At 38.4% G+C, this 18,950-nt stretch overlaps 4 protein-coding genes across 5 annotated transcripts; 1 reads left to right on the plus strand and 3 right to left on the minus strand.

Moving 5' to 3' along the window:
* Positions 1 to 506: 506 nt before the first annotated feature.
* On the minus strand, positions 507 to 3,335 carry LOC117636144 (probable prolyl 4-hydroxylase 10). Its single transcript, XM_034370623.1, has 8 exons — positions 2,728 to 3,335; positions 2,548 to 2,629; positions 2,189 to 2,286; positions 1,957 to 2,054; positions 1,635 to 1,764; positions 1,346 to 1,533; positions 980 to 1,068; positions 507 to 767 (listed from the first exon to the last, which is right to left on the minus strand). The coding sequence occupies exons 1-7, from the start codon at positions 2,931 to 2,933 to the stop codon at positions 995 to 997; spliced, it is 876 nt and encodes a 291-aa protein (XP_034226514.1). The 5' UTR covers positions 2,934 to 3,335; the 3' UTR covers positions 507 to 767; positions 980 to 994.
* Positions 3,336 to 3,743: 408 nt separating this feature from the next.
* LOC117635791 lies at positions 3,744 to 4,937 on the minus strand. The gene is made up of 3 exons (XM_034370155.1): positions 4,638 to 4,937; positions 4,274 to 4,413; positions 3,744 to 4,161 (listed from the first exon to the last, which is right to left on the minus strand). The coding sequence occupies exons 1-3, from the start codon at positions 4,842 to 4,844 to the stop codon at positions 4,017 to 4,019; spliced, it is 492 nt and encodes a 163-aa protein (XP_034226046.1). The 5' UTR covers positions 4,845 to 4,937; the 3' UTR covers positions 3,744 to 4,016.
* A 571-nt stretch (positions 4,938 to 5,508) lies between these two features.
* On the minus strand, positions 5,509 to 6,154 carry LOC117635792. Its single transcript, XM_034370156.1, has one exon. It carries the CDS (start codon positions 6,106 to 6,108, stop codon positions 5,677 to 5,679), a length of 432 nt encoding a protein of 143 aa, XP_034226047.1. The 5' UTR covers positions 6,109 to 6,154; the 3' UTR covers positions 5,509 to 5,676.
* A 3,392-nt stretch (positions 6,155 to 9,546) lies between these two features.
* Positions 9,547 to 18,694, plus strand: LOC117634445 (DNA-directed RNA polymerase II subunit RPB1). 2 transcript variants are annotated; one of them, XM_034368569.1, is made up of 15 exons: positions 9,547 to 9,865; positions 10,216 to 10,479; positions 11,192 to 11,491; positions 11,570 to 11,728; positions 11,857 to 12,018; positions 12,162 to 12,382; positions 12,515 to 12,656; positions 12,742 to 13,077; positions 13,165 to 13,451; positions 13,845 to 14,103; positions 14,190 to 17,272; positions 17,470 to 17,541; positions 17,692 to 17,745; positions 17,853 to 18,000; positions 18,229 to 18,694. In XM_034368569.1, exons 1-14 carry the CDS (start codon positions 9,782 to 9,784, stop codon positions 17,962 to 17,964), a joined length of 5,535 nt encoding a protein of 1,844 aa, XP_034224460.1. In that variant the 5' UTR covers positions 9,547 to 9,781; the 3' UTR covers positions 17,965 to 18,000; positions 18,229 to 18,694. The 2 variants fall into 2 exon arrangements, with proteins under 2 accessions (XP_034224460.1, XP_034224461.1); XM_034368570.1 differs by having other exon boundaries at positions 18,232 to 18,694.
* The last annotated feature ends 256 nt before the right edge of the window (positions 18,695 to 18,950 follow it).

Here is an 18,950-nt window from a genome sequence, read left to right on the forward strand (position 1 = left end):
CTAGACCGAGTTATACATTTGAGCGTTTTAACTTGTGTTAACGCATAACATGACAATTGATAACTTATTTTCAAAAGGTGGAAGGTCAACCAGAGTCACGTTATCAGAGTGATGCTCGTGTGTACGTAAGTCATGTATTTGAGTGATGCTCGTGTGTATGTAAGTGGTTGTCAGACATTGATGCAAAATAGGCCTTGCCTCTAATTGACAGCGTGTGAAATTGATGCTTCACTAAGCTCCCAACTGGCACCTACACATGCGTGCGATTGTCACTTACACAACCATCCACGAGATTGTAGCAAGGTCATCGATTGTGTGATTTGAAATTCCACGAATTTGAATCATCCTTGTCTCGGGGTTTGGCGTGAACCTTACATGGGTTGATTCCATACAAGAATACATGAATTGATGAGATATAAGAAACATACAATTGGAACGTGCAATTTTTTGGTTTCCCGTGAATGAACAAGCTCTTCTCTTTTTACTGTTTCTTTTCAACAACTCAATGTTCTAAACCTTCTGAGAGTTGGAATTCCCATTAAAAATAAAGAAGATAGATGTTTTATTTCATCAGGGGTTGTGATAACAAGAATATATAGCTAAGAAACAAAAATTGATTTAGTAGAAGAGCAGCTGTAGTACATCAAAACCTAAGGGGCATGCAGGCGCCGATCGGTGTATTAGGTTACAAATGAGACTTGAAGCACAAGTACTGAAGCTCTGGCTTGAGATGTTGACAAGTACTACAACATAAGAACTCGTATAGCCTGCCAGAGGTAATCGTAAAGAAAACAATATTATATAATTGAAATGTAGAAATAGCATGACAGCATAACCTGAACCAAGCAATACATAAGAACAAAAGCATAAAACGGTCAATTGGCCGATTTTAGGAATTTGAGAAACTGAATGTGGTAGCTTCACATAATGCAGCAACCATATAAACTGTTAGTTATCTATTTTGGGTATAGATAGTCACCTTTGGGGTAATAGTTTAAATTTTGTACTCGTTGACACGCACCCATTTAGTAGATGACCATTTATTTCCCTTAATCACAGGGCATCCGCCTGAAATAAACAGGAGAGAAATTTGACTCATTATTAATAAATGTATTACAAGTCAGCATGTTTGTGAATGAACTAATAAAAGTTTCGAAATCTGATGCACCAAAAAAAAAATAATAATTAAAAAAAAAGAAAAGAAATCTATGTTTTAAATTAGGATTAAATTCATAAAGGAAGCACACATAAACATGTCATTTTCCATGATGGATATTTTGGAAACATAGAAGCCAGAAATTGACGCTTCAAAAAGCCAATAATTAATTATGAGTAAGCTACTAACCATGCAAACTTGAAGGATCTAGAGATGCATCAGGCCTCATGCTCCAGAAAAGCAATGCATCTCCCATCTTGGGTTTAACAGAAAGTCCCTTTTTCCCACATTCAGATAGCTCATCCCACCAAGGCACAGACCTAATATTCCCTTTGGCAGCAGGGAACACAGTCTCACCCCCTTCTTCAACATCTGAGCTGCACCACATGGGAGGAGAAAACATTTCCAAAGAATATTAGTGGGTCTATGTAGTGCACCAGAAGTAAGGGTGTTTAGGCAGACACACTACGAAACTTACAGGTACATGAGAACCGTAGCTATACGTTGACCTCCATTCCTAGTGTTGAACTCATCTTGAAAGTAGTCATAGTGAGGCTCATACTTCTGTCCAACTTCATAGTGGAGAACTTGAAGTCCCTCCCCGTGTTCTGTATTTCGTGTAAAAAACAGCTCGTGAATTGTATGGAACATGCATAGCTACATTATTAATAGATGAACATCATAGCTTTAGGTAAACATTGTAGTCCACATGAAGGCAGTACCTTCAACTTTGAAGGCAGAAAAATCAGTAAAAGGCACAAAAAATACATAAATAAGAGGGCATGAGCTCAACAGCATACCTACAGGTAAAAAGGTGAAATTAGCAATTCTCTTCTCAATGTTCCTGATAATTTTATCGCGCCCTCTTTGCAAAAATGTTCCAGAGCTTGTACGGACCCTGCATACAAGATATTCAACAATTGCACCGCGCATGAGGGGATAAAGCAAGGGAATGAAATGAAAGACAACAGATTTTCCTATCTACATCTTTTAACTGAAATGACACAAGAGAAGGAAGTGAGAAACCAAGACCTGCTATCTTTGCTCTTTCCAGTTTCACTATCAACTACTGTTGACTTGTGCATACTAGGTTTGGCAAGATCGATTAGATATTCACATTCCTCCTTGGTCTGCCAAAATTAGCCAACTGGGTTCAGCTTTTGGTGAATTTAGATTGCATCAAATCCAGTTATATATGAAGCCTTAATTTCACCCAAAAGCATATGCAATTACGTTAATTCCACACTAAATACTACCCAAGAAATATTGGCACAATTATCAGAAACTCCAACACACAATAGATGCTCATTTAGATTTTTTACGAAAATACAAGCTACTAATTCAGAAACATCATAAATTCTTCATGAGTGTGAGAGTTAAAGCGAGCTCACCAAGAAATTGTGATAGACAAATGCTCTCGGCTCCCATGAGATGACTTCGACCCACTGCTCCCCTGCCCCTTCTTCTTCATTTCTATTAAAGTCAAAACAATTACCAAATTACCAACCAGAATTGAAACCCAAAAACAACAAAAAAACAACAACAAAAACTCAAACCGACCCATCACGCACCTGTCGGCGCTCTTCCGTACAATCGAGCTGAGATCGTTTGCCTTGGCCGAGTTGCCAGAGGAGCCGCTCGGGACCGAGAGTATTCCAAGGGCGAGAAGAATGAGGATCACGAAAGTGAACATGACGAGCAAAGTGAGGACCAGCGTGGAGGAAGAAGACGATGTTTTGCGAGTCTGAAGGCGCGCGTGCCTTGGCTTAACCGCCATTGATCTGTGAGAGATTGAACTTGAAACCTAGAGATTAAGATCGAGGATTGGATTTGGAAACTGGAACAGCAAGATCTGAAGGTCTGCGATGAGAGATTTAATTATATTAGAGCATCTTACGTCTACCCTCTACAACCTCTACGCGCTTTTGTTTTCAAAGTCTCAAATTAAAATCCCAGTACTGTATCTGCTTATAAATCGTATTTAATTCCTTTTTGTCTTTTTATTTTATTTTATGTTTCTTCTATCTTTTTATATATGCAATTATTCTCAAGAAAAGGAAAATTATTAATTACAACTTCCCCTTCGTCAAAATAACAATTATCCATGGCTTAGTCCTCCAAATAACAATTAGGTGTTCCTTTGTCAAAATAGTACTCTTGACATGTTACGTTTTTCTTTGTCAGATAACCGGACATGTTCGACTTATTTTAATACATTAATTCTTATTAAAATGCATAAATGTGCGGTTCAAATTAACAATATGATTAGTCCTACTTGAGGTATTTTGAGACAAAATTTAAAGCTGCGTTGATCCATTCGGCCAATTGTACAAATGCTACGGTTGATTCAGATTTTGAGGTTAATAATTAGAGATCCAAAGTTTGATGACTCAAGGTTTACAATTACAAATTCTATACATATTTCAGTGAAGTTAGGAAGGGTACTTGAGGTCTGTTTGCTACAGTCAAGACTAGGCCAGACTGATATTGATATTCTTGTTAATTGGGATTGGCTGCTAACAATCCAACATTTGAATTTGGACCTTCCAGCATGTATTTTAAGCGGAAAAGACCGGACAAAATTTTAAGAATATTCAGAAAGACAGCATCCTATTATGCTGAACAGAAACAGAAAAATATACATGACCTGCAGATTGCACTGCACTCACAAACCAAACAAACAAAGGGACTCTTTTCTTTACACTACATCCCAATTAAATTCTGTGGTTTTGTTTAGAAATACACCACATGATGAAACCAATGCTTGCAAAGGCTGCAAACCTTCACTTATTCCAAAGAGTCATACAATTCATGAACCATTTTCAGTCCAATCAATTGAAGCCGCTGCTGATCAGCTGTTCTAAAACACACCAAGAGAGGTAGGGTAGAGAGGGGTGGGCTTATAGGCAAAACAATTGGGGACATATGCGGAGGTGCGCCTTTTCGGAGGCTCCATGGACTCTATTGCTGGCTGGTTCAAGTATGCATACTTGCTCTTTGTCCACCTGCAAATATGTTTGTTTAAAATCTCTGTTAAGAGAACTTCTAGAATTTTCAAGCAGGCTTATTTAGTGAACTTGCTTAAGCTATTTGATTGATTGAGACAAATTAACTCACCAGTCCTTAATCCCAACACGAACTTCGTCGTTGTTTCCATCCTTGTTGCTGTCATTAGTGGCTGCAGCAGAGCTATCCTTACCATTGGCTTTGTCGTCGTCGTTGTCCAAGGACTCCTCAAAACGTCTGTAATCTTCCTCCTATACACCATACACCTTCAACAAGTTAAGCAAATGTAAGAAATTCAACTACTTCTTTCAGCCTACCCTCCTAACAATTCATTTTGAAGTCTTTTCTTTTGCCAATAGATTCTGCATAATTGCAAAAACTAGGCTGCAATGAAGATTTGATCATCTCTCTCAAAATTTTAGCCAAAGCCCCTTTGAATGCATGGCTTTTAACCTTGTGTCATGAAAAATCTTACCGAGAGCTTGAGTGCTCTAATACGTGCTGCAGCCTTGATAGCAGCGAGGAGGTGCTCCTCTTCCTCAATGCGCTTCTGAAACCAGAACCTGGCAATTTCTCGCTTTGTCACACTCTCCGGCGCAGCCTTCTTAGCCCAGAACCTTGGAAGTGGTGGTGGTGGTGGAGGCGGTGACGCCGGTGCCTCCTCTATTTGCTTCATCTTCATGCTTATCCCTTTGCCCACTTGAATTCGCAACGGTGCCTGCTCTGTTTGTGAAAGATTGCAATATGGTGCAAGGAATAACTAATGATTGAAAGTCTTGGATATCGATTTTCATGACCAACTCCATAGCTACTGCTCCAACCTAACTTTCAAACATGACTGATAGCTTTGTTTTCCAGTCACAACGCCCATTTCTATTCTCTAATCAGCCATTTTACAAGGGGGGGTTGAATTTTAATTTTATATCAGTTAGCTAGAGCCTGACGGTGTTTCCCGTGAAGAAGAAGCACAAAATACAAAGAAAAATTGACTGGTAGTTGCAGATTGAAACTTCGAGTAAGATTGAGAATTTAGATTGCAGTAACTCCCCACCTAAATATTTTGGCAGAATGTTCTTAATTCCAGGCATCCAAAAAAATTGACCAACCCCAAAAAAAGTCCACCGACAAATGTGCTTTTAGTTGCTAATCATCTTTTTAATTTCATAAATGGATTCCTGTTCTTCGACCACTAAGAAAATAGGCTGCTCCCTGCCCAAAACGAAAAGTCCACAGCTTTAGCCTCAAATTGAAACAAGAAAACAGGGGATTTTTTTTTTCCAAATTTCCCAGAAAATGCACCTGGATTTTTTTGTTTTTAATGCAATAATTTTTGTGGGAACCCAGAATTATATCAAAATTTTCAGACTTCAGATTAATTACAAATTTAAGACGATCTTCTTCAACTACAAGACAAAGTATATAGAATCAACAGAATCAACAACACAAAAGACCCTTTACAGTATGTTAAAGAAAAACAACTTCAAACATTACAGAAACAATTCTCAGAATTCCAACTAAGTCCCAGACGATGAAACACGAAGGGCCTTGGTCTTGAATCTATATCTAGCAGCTCTGGGAATGACCTGGCTGGGCCCCATGTGGAGCTGACCTGGACTGTCAGTCATGGGGGGCCCATCATCGTAGATATGCCCGACGAGCCGCCCGCAGCCGTTGCACTTGATCTTGGTCCTGGTCCTCTGGATGCCCCAGTAGTTTCTGGTTTCGAAAAAGGGCCTGATCTTGTCCTCCTTCTCGAACCTGAACTTGGTGCCGTCGACCCACGAAAACGACAGCGTTCCCTTGTTGCCGGCCTCGAAGAAGAAGTCCGGTGGGTAGAGATAGGAGGCGCTCAGGTTCAGGTTTGCCCCGCACTCCGTGCAGGTGTAGATCGAATCGGAAGCCATTGTTGAGTTGAATTTGGGTTTGGAGAAGAAGACGTTTCGCATTTTGGCGTTTGGTTTTTGAGGTGACGGGGAGACAGGTGAGGAGAATTTTCCAAACCGCGTTTGGCTACGTGGCGTGGAAAATCAGGTGGACCCCATCACAGATGCGATGGGTGATCCAATGGGAAAATACAACCCGACCCATCTGTTGCGAGCAAATAAGTACAGCCAATAGTTGACCCAAAAAAATAAAATAATAAGTACAGACAATTTTCTAATATTTGATTGGCCATTTGGAACTTTGGGGCAGAATTAGGTCTCGTGTGTTGGTCATGATGAAATACCAAGATTGTCCATATATATATATATTCTCAATTTTAAGTTTTTGTTTATTTGGGGTGATGAATGATTTTTAAAAAATTTTGAGAAGTCCAATGAAGTGCTTTCATTTTCTGATTATGCATAAATCAGTTTCGAAAAGACGCTAGGTTTAATGATTATGCTGCAATCATTTTTTGATTATGCGTAAAATCAATACCAATAACACTTTTAACAAAAAATTTCTCTCACAACAAAGCTGACAACAATTATTTCCACAACACAATAATGCCAAACTGACCCTAAATTATTTTAGAAAATGAGTTAAAAAGAAAAAACTATAAATAAGAGTAAAATGTGTTGTAAACTAGAGGGGGATATGATAGTAATAAATAATGTGAAAGCATAATTGTATTTATGGCATATTTACTAATTTGTAATTGAATTAGGAGGAATTGAATTGAGGAGGAGTTTGATTAAGGAGAATTAGATTATATATTCCTATTGAAGTTGTTTACTAAACCATATGGATTGAGGAGAATTAGATTATGGATTCCCATTGAAGTTATTTACTAAAACATATAGATTGAGGAGAGTTAGATTTTGAATCCCTATTGAAATTGTTACTAAATCATATAGAATTAAGGTAGGAGTGGTGCTAATTACTAAAATGTCATCGTTGTTAGGTTAAGGTATATGACAAATTTAGAATTTTTAAAATTATATGAGGATATATAATGGGTAGAATATATGAATTCTTAATGGGTTAGTTCTCCAGGAATTAGAATATCATATCCCACTCAATAATTGAATTCCTCCAAAATCAGGAATTCAATTCCTAATTTTGTGTGGGCCCCACTTACTTTAAAATTTCTTGATATGAAGTAAACACATGAATCCTCCATAAGTGAAATTCAATTCATTAGGAGAATTCAAATTCTTGATTAGTAAACACACCATTAGTGAAAATTGTATTTACTCTCTCAATGCTATAATGAGTATAATTTGCTCATCTCTAACATTTATCAACGTATTTATTCCTATTATTAATCATGTCAACTACACAGACTAAATTAATCTTCAATTTACACACAATTTAATGCATTTGTTGTAGCATACATGCAAAGTCTTTCTCTTTTTCGATAACGAAGAAAGTCTTTCCTTTTTAGTAACCCTCCACTTGGATGAATGAATTGAAAAGTACATAGAATTCTAAAATAGGGGAATTTAGATTTCCATCATTTCAATTTATGGCAATTGAAGATTTCAATGTTTGGATTTATGTATGATGAATTTTGTAAATGACATAATTTTGTAAATGGCACTATGAAAATTGTGAAACGAGGCATATTTTGGTGGAAATTAAATTCGGGAATTTGATGCCCTAATTTTCACGGTTTTTTCTGCGCGTCATTTAATAAATTCCACGGTTAAGTTGTTAATTTCTCATATTAAATTATGAGTTATTTTCCCTCATTCAAATGGAGGGTAAGTGATGTTTCTTCACTTTTTATCATTGGTTGCAAAGACTTAAAACATCCGTGTAGTGTGTGTCAGTTTAATATACTATTGTCCCTCTTAATAAGAAATGTCCTAAACAAACATGTTTGGCACTTGTTTTCAATAGGGTCTAAAAGCATAAATAATTAGAAGCCATTTATGATAATATTTAGCATAAAAACAAAAAAAATGTTTATGTGTTATACAAATATGTTTTTGTACTTTTTGTATTATAGAAATACTTTTTCAGAAATCAATTGAATTTTTATCAAACAAAATTTGTTGTGCTTTCTAACAGAAGCATACCCAAACGGGCTCTTAATTGTGAGGTTTATATTTCTTATTCATCATATAAAGAAGAAAAAAATTTGTGCTACCATCTCATCTCATGGCAAACTTGAGTTGAGCATGCTATACACAAAAGAAGAAAAAATAAATATTTGAGTTGACATTGGGCCTATATTGTTGGGAGATTCACTATAATACCCAATATTGGAGCCTAAATTATAAAAAAACCCTATATGAAATGGACTTTAGAAACACATCCAAAACCCATTTACAACATAACAATAAGGCTTTTAACTTCTTTTAAATTACAAAACTGCCATTGATTTCTTAAAACAAACTCAACCCAAAAACCTCATAAAACAGCCCAAAATACTCAATGGGGTATCAAAGTAATTTAATAATTAAAATTAAATTCAATAGGGCCAGCTATTATTTTTTGGGTTTTTTTGGGGTATGTTTATAGAAATTAAATAGTGTAGGGTTTATTTATAGTTTTAGTGCTAAGAATGGGTATTTGATTAAATATCTCTATATTGTATGGGCTCATGTTATTCTTGTTCCCTTATGTTATAAAGATCTTGTTTTATTATGCGCCTAGCCGGTGGGCACGGTTCGGGTTGGACCGATTTTTACTCTAAATTAGAACCAATTTGATACTATTTATTTGGTTCGGTTTTAATTTTAAAAAATTCAAAAACTGTTCGGTCTGAGTTGAACCTATTTTGGTTTGGTTTTGGTTTTGGTTCGGTTCAATTTCGAACCGGATTATAAAAATTATTTTTTAATACAATTCTCAACTGAAATATTATTATTTTTACTTGAAAATTAACAAATTATTCAATTTCATATAAAAATAAATATTAAAGTTAGAAAAAAGAGATATTTTGAAATTGAACTTCGATAAATATTAGTTTTTTCTTTCGTTAAATATATATTGAAATTATATATTTTTTAATTTGACCGGTTCGGTTCGGCCCGATTTAGTTTTTGAAGATATGAAATCGAATTCAAAACCTGTCCAAACCGGTCCGGTTTGGTTTTTGACAAGTTGTTGACTTTTTGGTCAACTGGGTTTTTTTCGATTTAGATCGGTGTGGTTTGACTCGAATTTTCGGTTCGCCAATTTGAGTGCCCACCCCTAACCCCAACACAGAAGAAATGTAAATATTGTCGTATGAGGATATTATTGACATTTCACCTATCATTACAGATAAGTTCGATTTGCTTTGCCGCCACGCATATGGAGGAGGCAAGGCAACCATGGTTAAAATTAGAGGGTAATTTCGTCTTTCAAAAATATTATTATTATCATTTTTTTATTTTCAATAAGTCGGTAGTCCCTAGGTTCACCTATTTCGCCTATAAATATACGCTTAGTGCTTCATTTTCTTTTGTTTTGTTGGAGACTCTCTCGAAGAGTTCCAGAGAAGGTCGAGCAAAATCGATCTCTCGCAGTCGCCATAAACAGAATTCAAATTAAACCGAAAAATAGAAAGAGAAAACAAAACATAAAGAAAACCCAAAATATAAAGAGAAACAGTTCGTTATTTCCACTGAATTTCACTCACTCACACCTTGTCTGAAAAACCCTAGGTTTTTTTCTTCTTTCCATAATCGATCGAAGATCGCCATGGATATACGCTTCCCATTCTCGCCGGCGGAGGTTGCCAAAGTCCGCTGTGTTCAGTTCGGCATTCTGAGCCCGGACGAAATAGTAATTTCCGTTTCCTCTCTATTCTTCGTTTTATCTTTCTATTCTCGTCTGTTTGTTTGCTGAGAAAGGAAATCAATGGAAAAAGGAATGGAAATCCTGTAACTGCTTATGCTTCTGCTTTCTTTTGCGAGTTTTCAAATTCGAAAGCTCTTTTACTGAGCTTGTTCAATTGAGTAGTGATTGGATGAAGTGTTAGGGTTTGATGAATATTGTATTTAGCTTTCAAATTCGAAAGCTCTTTACTAAGTTTGTTAGATTGAGTAGTGATTGGATGAAGTGTTAGGGTTTGATGAATTTTGTATTTTGATGAATCGGAGAATGCTGAAGCCTTTTATGTGTTTTGTTTGCAGAGGCAAATGTCTGTAGTGCAGATTGAGCACAGCGAGACCATGTTGGGAGGCAAACCCAAGACGGCAGGTTTAAGTGATCCTCGGCTTGGTACAATTGACAGAAAAATGAAGTGCGAAACATGTACTGCCAACATGGCTGAGTGCCCGGGCCATTTTGGGCACCTTGAGCTTGCCAAACCAATGTTTCACATTGGTTTCATGAAGACCGTGTTGTCCATAATGCGATGTGTTTGCTTCAATTGCTCAAAAATTCTTGTCGATGAGGTACTTAGAAGCCTTAAATTATCTCTGCAAACTAGTCTTCGGCTTTGTTTAATTGACTTTCAAGAACAACCTTATTTATGTTGGCAAACATTAAATTGGTAAGCATGTTACTCTTTGAGATAGATTGAAAGGTCATTTGGAAGTACTTGGCTGTTGTATTCCCTGTTTGTAAACTTGATGGTTATTTTGGTGGCTTGAACGAATACAATGCATATCTTTCTATCCTCAGTGGTGTATGGGATTTTCTAATGCATCAAACGAGCATGTCATCAACAAAGTGGTTTGTTGGAAGAAATAGAGAGGAAAAAGATTAATTAGGATGAAATTTAACAGCGGACACTTCTTATGATTAGGAAAAATAGGAGTGAGGAATTAGTTTCTTCTTTTATGTGTGCATATTGTAGGAGTGTTTCCTAGGCACAAACCTTTAATCGTGGGCGTTTCATTTTTGTCGTGAAATGAGCTATTACTGTAAAGTTTCCTTTATATGGGATATGTTATTTTTGGAGACAACGATTTTGGCAAGGCTTGCTTTCCGTAAAAGTTAATTCTTAATGATCAACAATTTCTCTTACCTATTTGCTGATGTTTCATTGTGTTGGCTGTGTTTGCTTCAAGGATTCTGAAAAGGTTTTTGTTTCAAAAAAAATCTTAAAGCTTAAGTCTAGACAATTGTTAATCGTAACAAGTTTTATGCGACTTTGTTTTGCAGGATGATCACAAGTTTAAGCAGGCTTTGAGAATTAAGAGCCCAAAAAATAGGCTAAAAAAGATTTTGGATGCATGCAAAAACAAAACCAAATGTGATGGTGGTGATGAAATTGATGTCCAAGGCCAGGAATCTGAAGAACCTGTAAAGAAAAGTCGCGGCGGCTGTGGTGCTCAGCAGCCCAAGCTCTCTATAGAGGGTATGAAAATGAATGCAGAATACAAAGCCCAACGGAAGAAAAGTGATGACCAGGAACAGCTTCCTGAACCTGTGGAAAGGAAACAGACACTTACTGCAGAAAGGGTTGGCATTCTTCATTTAGACAGATTCTTCCTTCTATCACACTTGCATGATGCTAACATATTGTTGAATTTGTTTTAGGTTCTTAGTGTCTTAAAAAGGATAAGTGATGAGGACTCCCAGTTATTGGGATTGAACCCTAAATATGCTCGTCCTGACTGGATGATTTTACAAGTTCTGCCTATTCCTCCACAACCTGTGAGACCCTCTGTGATGATGGACACCTCATCCAGGAGTGAGGTAAGCTTCTTTTGTGCAGTTTTTCTCTGTTTAGAGACCAGTAGCAAGCTGACAATTTTAGTGGCTGAAGAGATAATCTAGGCATTTGTTGTTGGTGATCACTGACTTCATATGTTTTCTGTGTCCAGGATGATTTAACACATCAGTTAGCCATGATTATTCGTCACAATGAGAATCTGAGGAGACAGGAAAGAAATGGGTCACCTGCTCATATAATTTCAGAGTTTGCACAACTGTTGCAATTCCACATAGCCACGTATTTTGACAATGAGTTGCCTGGACTACCGAGGGTATGTGTACATGGGAACATATTTCTTCATAGTATCTATATGCTTTTATGTTGTCTTTATTTGTATGTATATACATATAAACTTCTGTTAACTGGTAAGATTTTTTTTTCATGCATATGCTGAACCTTTTCTTTACTGAACAGGCTACTCAGAGATCAGGGAGGCCTATTAAATCAATATGTAGTAGGCTTAAGGCAAAGGAAGGCAGAATAAGAGGAAATTTAATGGGGAAGCGAGTTGATTTCTCGGCACGAACGGTGATTACTCCTGATCCAAACATAAACATTGATCAATTAGGAGTACCATGGAGTATTGCTTTGAATCTCACGTACCCAGAGACTGTGACTCCATATAATATTGAAAGGTAAACTTTATTTGTTTATTTTCTCATCTTTGTGCTTTTCTACCATTTCTTTTCTTTTCTTCTTCAGTTCATTCTATTTTCTATTAATGGAATATTCTTCAATTTAACCCAAAAAAAAAAAAAAAAAAATAGGTTGAAGGAGCTTGTTGAGAATGGGCCCCATCCTCCACCTGGTAAAACTGGTGCGAAGTATATAATACGAGATGATGGGCAAAGGCTTGATCTTCGTTACTTGAAGAAAAGCAGTGATCATCATTTGGAGCTTGGATATAAGGCATTGCTCTTTTATTCTGATAAGTTTTGATCTGGGTCTTTCCTATTTAAGAATCACTTCTGAACTTCTACTATTGTGGTCGCAGGTGGAGCGTCATTTGAATGATGGAGACTTTGTCCTCTTCAATCGTCAACCTAGTCTCCATAAAATGTCTATTATGGGGCACAGAATCAAGATCATGCCGTACTCAACTTTTCGCTTGAATTTGTCTGTGACCTCTCCTTACAATGCCGACTTTGACGGGGATGAGATGAACATGCATGTTCCTCAGTCTTTTGAAACTAGGGCAGAAGTACTGGAGCTCATGATGGTGCCCAAGTGCATAGTGTCTCCTCAGTCAAATCGGCCCGTGATGGGAATTGTGCAGGATACCCTTTTAGGGTGCCGTAAGATTACCAAGAGGGATACCTTCATAGAGAAGGTAACTGTGACCTGATCATTGTCGCCCCATCCTGAAAATTGTGTTTTTCATGAGCTACATAGTCTTATATTGAGTGATTCTTTTCAGGATGTTTTTATGAATATTTTGATGTGGTGGGAGGATTTTGATGGAAAAGTTCCTGCTCCTGCAATTTTGAAGCCACGGCCATTGTGGACTGGCAAGCAAGTCTTCAATCTTATAATACCAAAACAGATAAATCTCCAAAGGACTTCTGCATGGCACTCGGAAGCAGAAAGTGGCAACATTACCCCCGGAGATACTTTTGTTAGAATAGAGAAGGGGGAGCTACTTGCTGGAACACTTTGCAAGAAGGCACTTGGGACATCTACAGGAAGTCTGATACATGTCATATGGTAAGCAATTTTACTCTATTTAGTTCAGAAATGGATTCATTTGTGTCTTAATTATTTTCTTAAAAGAATGTAGCAGCTCTTTTATGCACAGAACAGACCAGACCAGAATCTTGGTTGCTTTGATGTGTATGTCATGTTATGTTGGTGTAAGCCCAATATACTCTACCCAAAAGCTTGGAACTTTTCATTCTTTTGTTGGATTTGTGAAGTGTACTCCCCCTAGTATATGATATGACATAATGGATCCAAATTGGAAATATCTTAATTTTAGGCCCAAAAAAAAATAAGGTTCTACTTCCATCTGAGTATCAAGCATATAATTTGACCACCTTGACAAAAAATAAAATTCAACAAGAAGAGAAGTTTAATGGATTGAATTTTCTTGTTGTGCAGGGAAGAAGTTGGCCCAGATGCAGCTCGCAAGTTCCTGGGTCATACCCAATGGCTTGTTAACTATTGGCTACTACAAAATGCTTTTAGCATTGGAATTGGAGATACAATTGCTGATGCTGCAACAATGGAGAAAATCAATGAAACAATTTCAAAGGCGAAAAATGAGGTGAAAGATCTTATAAGTAAAGCCCAATCCAAGCAGCTGGAGGCTGAACCTGGACGAACCATGATGGACTCATTCGAAAACAAAGTGAACCAGGTTTGAAATTTTTTTTTTTTGTGTGCGCGCAATTTATTCTGGTTTAGTTGCCTACTGTTAAGTGATAATATATTTGGTTTGGTTAGGTTTTGAATAGGGCTCGTGATGATGCTGGAAGTAGTGCTCAAAAGAGTTTATCGGAGAGCAACAATCTTAAAGCCATGGTTACAGCAGGGTCCAAAGGGAGTTTTATCAACATATCCCAGATGACTGCTTGTGTGGGGCAGCAGAACGTTGAGGGTAAGCGTATCCCTTACGGGTTCATAGACCGGACATTGCCCCACTTCACTAAAGATGATTATGGACCAGAAAGTCGTGGATTTGTAGAAAATTCCTACCTGCGTGGGTTAACTCCACAGGAGTTCTTTTTTCATGCTATGGGTGGGAGGGAAGGTCTTATAGATACTGCAGTCAAGACATCTGAGACTGGGTACATTCAAAGGAGACTGGTGAAGGCTATGGAGGATATTATGGTCAAATATGATGGCACTGTCAGAAATTCATTGGGGGATGTTATACAGTTTCTTTACGGGGAAGATGGGATGGATGCTGTTTGGATAGAATCACAAAAGCTGGATTCTTTAAAGATGAAAAAATCAGAATTTGATAAGACTTTTTCGTATGAGCTTGATGATGAAAATTGGAATCCAGACTACATGTTGCATGAACATGTTGAGGATCTCAAAACTATTAGAGAGTTTCGCAATGTGTTTGATGCAGAGGTTCAGAAACTTGAAACAGACAGATTACAACTTGGAACAGAGATAGCAGTAACAGGTGATAATTCTTGGCCATTGCCTGTTAACCTGAAGAGGCTCATTTGGAATGCACAAAAAACCTTTAAGATTGACTTCCGAAGGACTTCCGATATGCACCCAATGGAAATCGTGGAAGCTATTGATAAGCTCCAGGAGAGGCTGAAGGTTGTTCCTGGTGATGACTTGTTGAGTGTTGAAGCTCAAAAGAATGCTACACTGTTTTTCAGTATTTTACTTCGCAGCACTTTCGCTAGCAAACGGGTGTTGGATGAGTACAGGCTTACTCGTGAAGCATTCGAGTGGGTTATTGGGGAGATAGAGTCACGCTTCCTGCAATCACTTGTAGCACCTGGCGAAATGATTGGTTGCGTTGCTGCACAATCTATTGGTGAGCCCGCCACTCAGATGACACTGAATACTTTCCACTATGCTGGTGTGAGTGCAAAGAATGTTACCCTAGGTGTTCCCAGGTTGAGGGAAATTATTAATGTGGCTAAGAGAATCAAAACGCCATCTCTGTCTGTCTACTTAAAGCCTGAAGCTAATAAAACAAAGGAGAGGGCGAAAAATGTCCAGTGTGCTTTGGAATACACCACTCTCCGAAGTGTAACTCAAGCTACAGAAGTGTGGTACGATCCAGACCCCATGAGCACAATAATTGAAGAGGATGTTGATTTTGTCAACTCTTACTATGAAATGCCAGATGAAGAGGTTAACCCTGATAAAATTTCTCCTTGGTTGCTTCGCATTGAGTTGAATCGCGAAATGATGGTGGATAAGAAGTTGAGCATGGCTGACATTGCTGAGAAGATCAATCTTGAATTTGACGATGATTTAACTTGTATATTCAATGATGACAATGCGGAAAAGTTGATCCTTCGAATCCGTATCATGAATGCTGAAGCTCCAAAAGGGGAATTGGTTGATGAATCCGCTGAAGATGATGTATTTTTGAAGAAGATTGAGAGTAACATGCTGACAGAAATGGCTCTTCGAGGTATCCCAGATATTAACAAAGTGTTCATTAAACATGGTAAAGTTAACAAGTTTGATCCGAATGAAGGATTTAAAGCAGAGCAAGAGTGGATGCTGGATACAGAAGGTGTTAATCTCTTAGCTGTCCTGTGTCATGATGATGTTGATGCCAGGAGGACGACGAGTAATCACTTGATTGAAATTCTTGAAATTCTTGGAATTGAGGCAGTTCGTCGGTCACTGTTGGATGAGTTGCGTGTTGTTATATCTTTCGATGGATCTTATGTGAATTATCGGCATCTGGCTATCCTTTGTGATACCATGACCTATCGTGGGCACTTGATGGCCATTACTCGTCATGGCATCAATCGAAATGACACCGGTCCCATGATGAGGTGCTCATTTGAAGAAACTGTCGATATTCTTCTTGATGCTGCAGTGTTTGCAGAAACAGATTATTTGAGAGGTGTAACTGAAAACATAATGTTAGGCCAGCTTGCACCTATTGGTACAGGAGACTGTGCCCTGTATCTCAATGACGAGATGTTGAAGAATGCAATTGAACTCCAGCTACCTAGTTATATGGATGGTCTTGATTTCGGTATGACACCATCTCGTTCTCCAGTGTCGGGAACTCCATATCATGAGGGCATGATGTCTCCAAATTATTTGCTGAGCCCAAACCTTCGTCTGTCACCCATTTCAGATGCCCAGTTTTCTCCCTATGTTGGAGGAATGGCATTCTCTCCTACTTCATCTCCGGGCTACAGCCCATCATCCCCTGGCTACAGTCCGTCCTCCCCTGGATACAGTCCCACGTCCCCTGGTTATAGTCCCACCTCGCCCGGGTACAGCCCCACTTCACCTGGGTACAGTCCCACCTCTCCAACCTATAGTCCTAGTTCTCCAGGTTATAGTCCAACCAGTCCGGCCTATTCTCCTACAAGTCCATCATACTCACCCACCTCACCCAGCTATAGCCCCACTTCTCCAAGTTACAGCCCCACATCTCCAAGTTACAGCCCTACATCTCCAAGTTACAGTCCAACTTCACCAAGTTACAGTCCAACATCACCTGCTTACAGCCCGACATCACCTGCTTACAGCCCGACTTCACCTGCATATAGTCCCACATCACCTTCCTACAGCCCTACATCGCCGTCCTATAGCCCTACATCACCTTCCTACAGCCCAACGTCGCCCTCCTACAGCCCCACATCTCCATCCTACAGCCCAACCTCACCAGCCTACAGCCCAACTTCTCCTGGTTACAGCCCAACTTCTCCTAGTTATAGTCCAACTTCTCCCAGCTATAGCCCTACATCTCCAAGTTACAATCCTCAGTCAGCCAAATACAGTCCATCGTCGGCATACTCTCCAAGCAGCCCAAGATTATCACCATCTAGTCCATATAGTCCTACGTCTCCAAATTACAGGTGAGCTGTCTATTGAACTGCACTTATGGCATCAGAGTTGCTGAGTGTGGTTGACTGATCAGTGCTTATGAGTGGGATTATTACTCTCACATGATTTATAATCCTCTTCAGTTCCTTGCTCATTGACTTGCCGCTTATAATTATTAAGGAAATCTCATGACTACTTGTGTTCTCTTTTTTTTTTTTTTTTTTTGCAGCCCAACCTCACCATCGTATTCACCTACATCTCCATCTTACTCTCCTTCAAGCCCCACATACAGTCCTGGAAGGTAAGCTTCCTTTGTTTGGTCGCCTCTGACCACACTTCCTATATTTGCCTTTCTAATTTAGTATTTTTTGGAGTCTACTTGCTATTTGTGTGTGTATTAATTTGTTGGAAAATGTCTATTTTCTTTCTTTCTAATTTTGTTCTTGTTCAGCCCATTTACCTCTGGAGTGAGCCCAGATTATAGTCCAAGTTCTCCACAATACAGGTAAACTGGGAAACAATATTCTCTCGCTAGATATTTCTTGTTTTGATCTTCATTGTGCTGTGCCGAAATGTTTATCTGTTTTCCTCGTTGCTTTTGTTTCCATGCAGTCCAAGTGCTGGGTACTCACCTAGTCAACCTGGGTACTCGCCGTCATCTACTAGCCAGTACACGCCTCAAACGAGCGAGAAGGATACTAAGGATGACAGAAGCACTCGTTAATGCATTTTACATTTAGAAGTTTGAGATGATGTAGAGGTATATTTTTCTTCTAGCTTTTATCTTGTCGGTGCCTGTTAAATTGAGTGGGAATTTCTCTTTGTGCTCCAGGTTGATTACTGCTTATAACGCAATTCGTTCAGAAAATGCTTTTTTTACATAATTTTTTTTGTGGTTATTAGGATTTTTTGTTTCTATGTCATCAGTTCTGTGCATCCTTATGTTATTTATAAATGCCACTCATGTTTTATCTATCTGAATCTACAGCAGCTAACCTGCAGCTATCAGAGAACCTGGACTTGTAATGTGGATATGTTGATGGAAGTGGTGAGTCACATTAAAGTTGGACCATCAACTGCAGGATGTAAGCTGGTTTCGCAGCGCATCCATGCCTAAGTTGCTTCCCGTATATAGCCCGAGACTAGATTTTACGAGTTTTACTACTAGCGGTCGATTTTACATTGAAAAAAGACCCACTCCTGGTCATGTATCTTAACTTTGGACCACCTTTTTGGTTTCGGTTCCAAAAAACTTTGCAACTGTACTGTTTCATATTGCACATCTAATTTGTTCAGGTGCACTGCGTGTAATCAAAATAGTTTGGCTCTCGATCTTATTGTAATTGTAATTTTGACATTCTAGCAGGACATTTTCCTCTCTTGATTAGCAAGTTTGGTTTTGAACTTCGAACAAAAAGTTTATAATTTGTTAAATTTGTTGTCACACGTTGCTATACTTCTCTATCCTTGGCTCTTCTTTTAAAATTTGTTGACCCCTTTGGATGTAACCTTCCAACACAAACTTGAACGATGAGGAATTAACAAAACGTTTGACATTCGAGAATGGCATGCCAAGTGGAGCTTGCACTGGTAATGCAATTATTTAATTCGAGGCGGCAAAAACCCTTCTCACCATTCCAGCACACTGTCTATGAAGAGGTCAACAATCTCATTCCCTCTCCGGCTCTTCCAAAGCCTCTAAAGACCTCT

Source organism: Prunus dulcis, chromosome 7 (assembly GCF_902201215.1).
Source record: "Prunus dulcis chromosome 7, ALMONDv2, whole genome shotgun sequence".
In the NCBI taxonomy this organism is placed as follows: Eukaryota; Viridiplantae; Streptophyta; class Magnoliopsida; order Rosales; family Rosaceae; genus Prunus; species Prunus dulcis.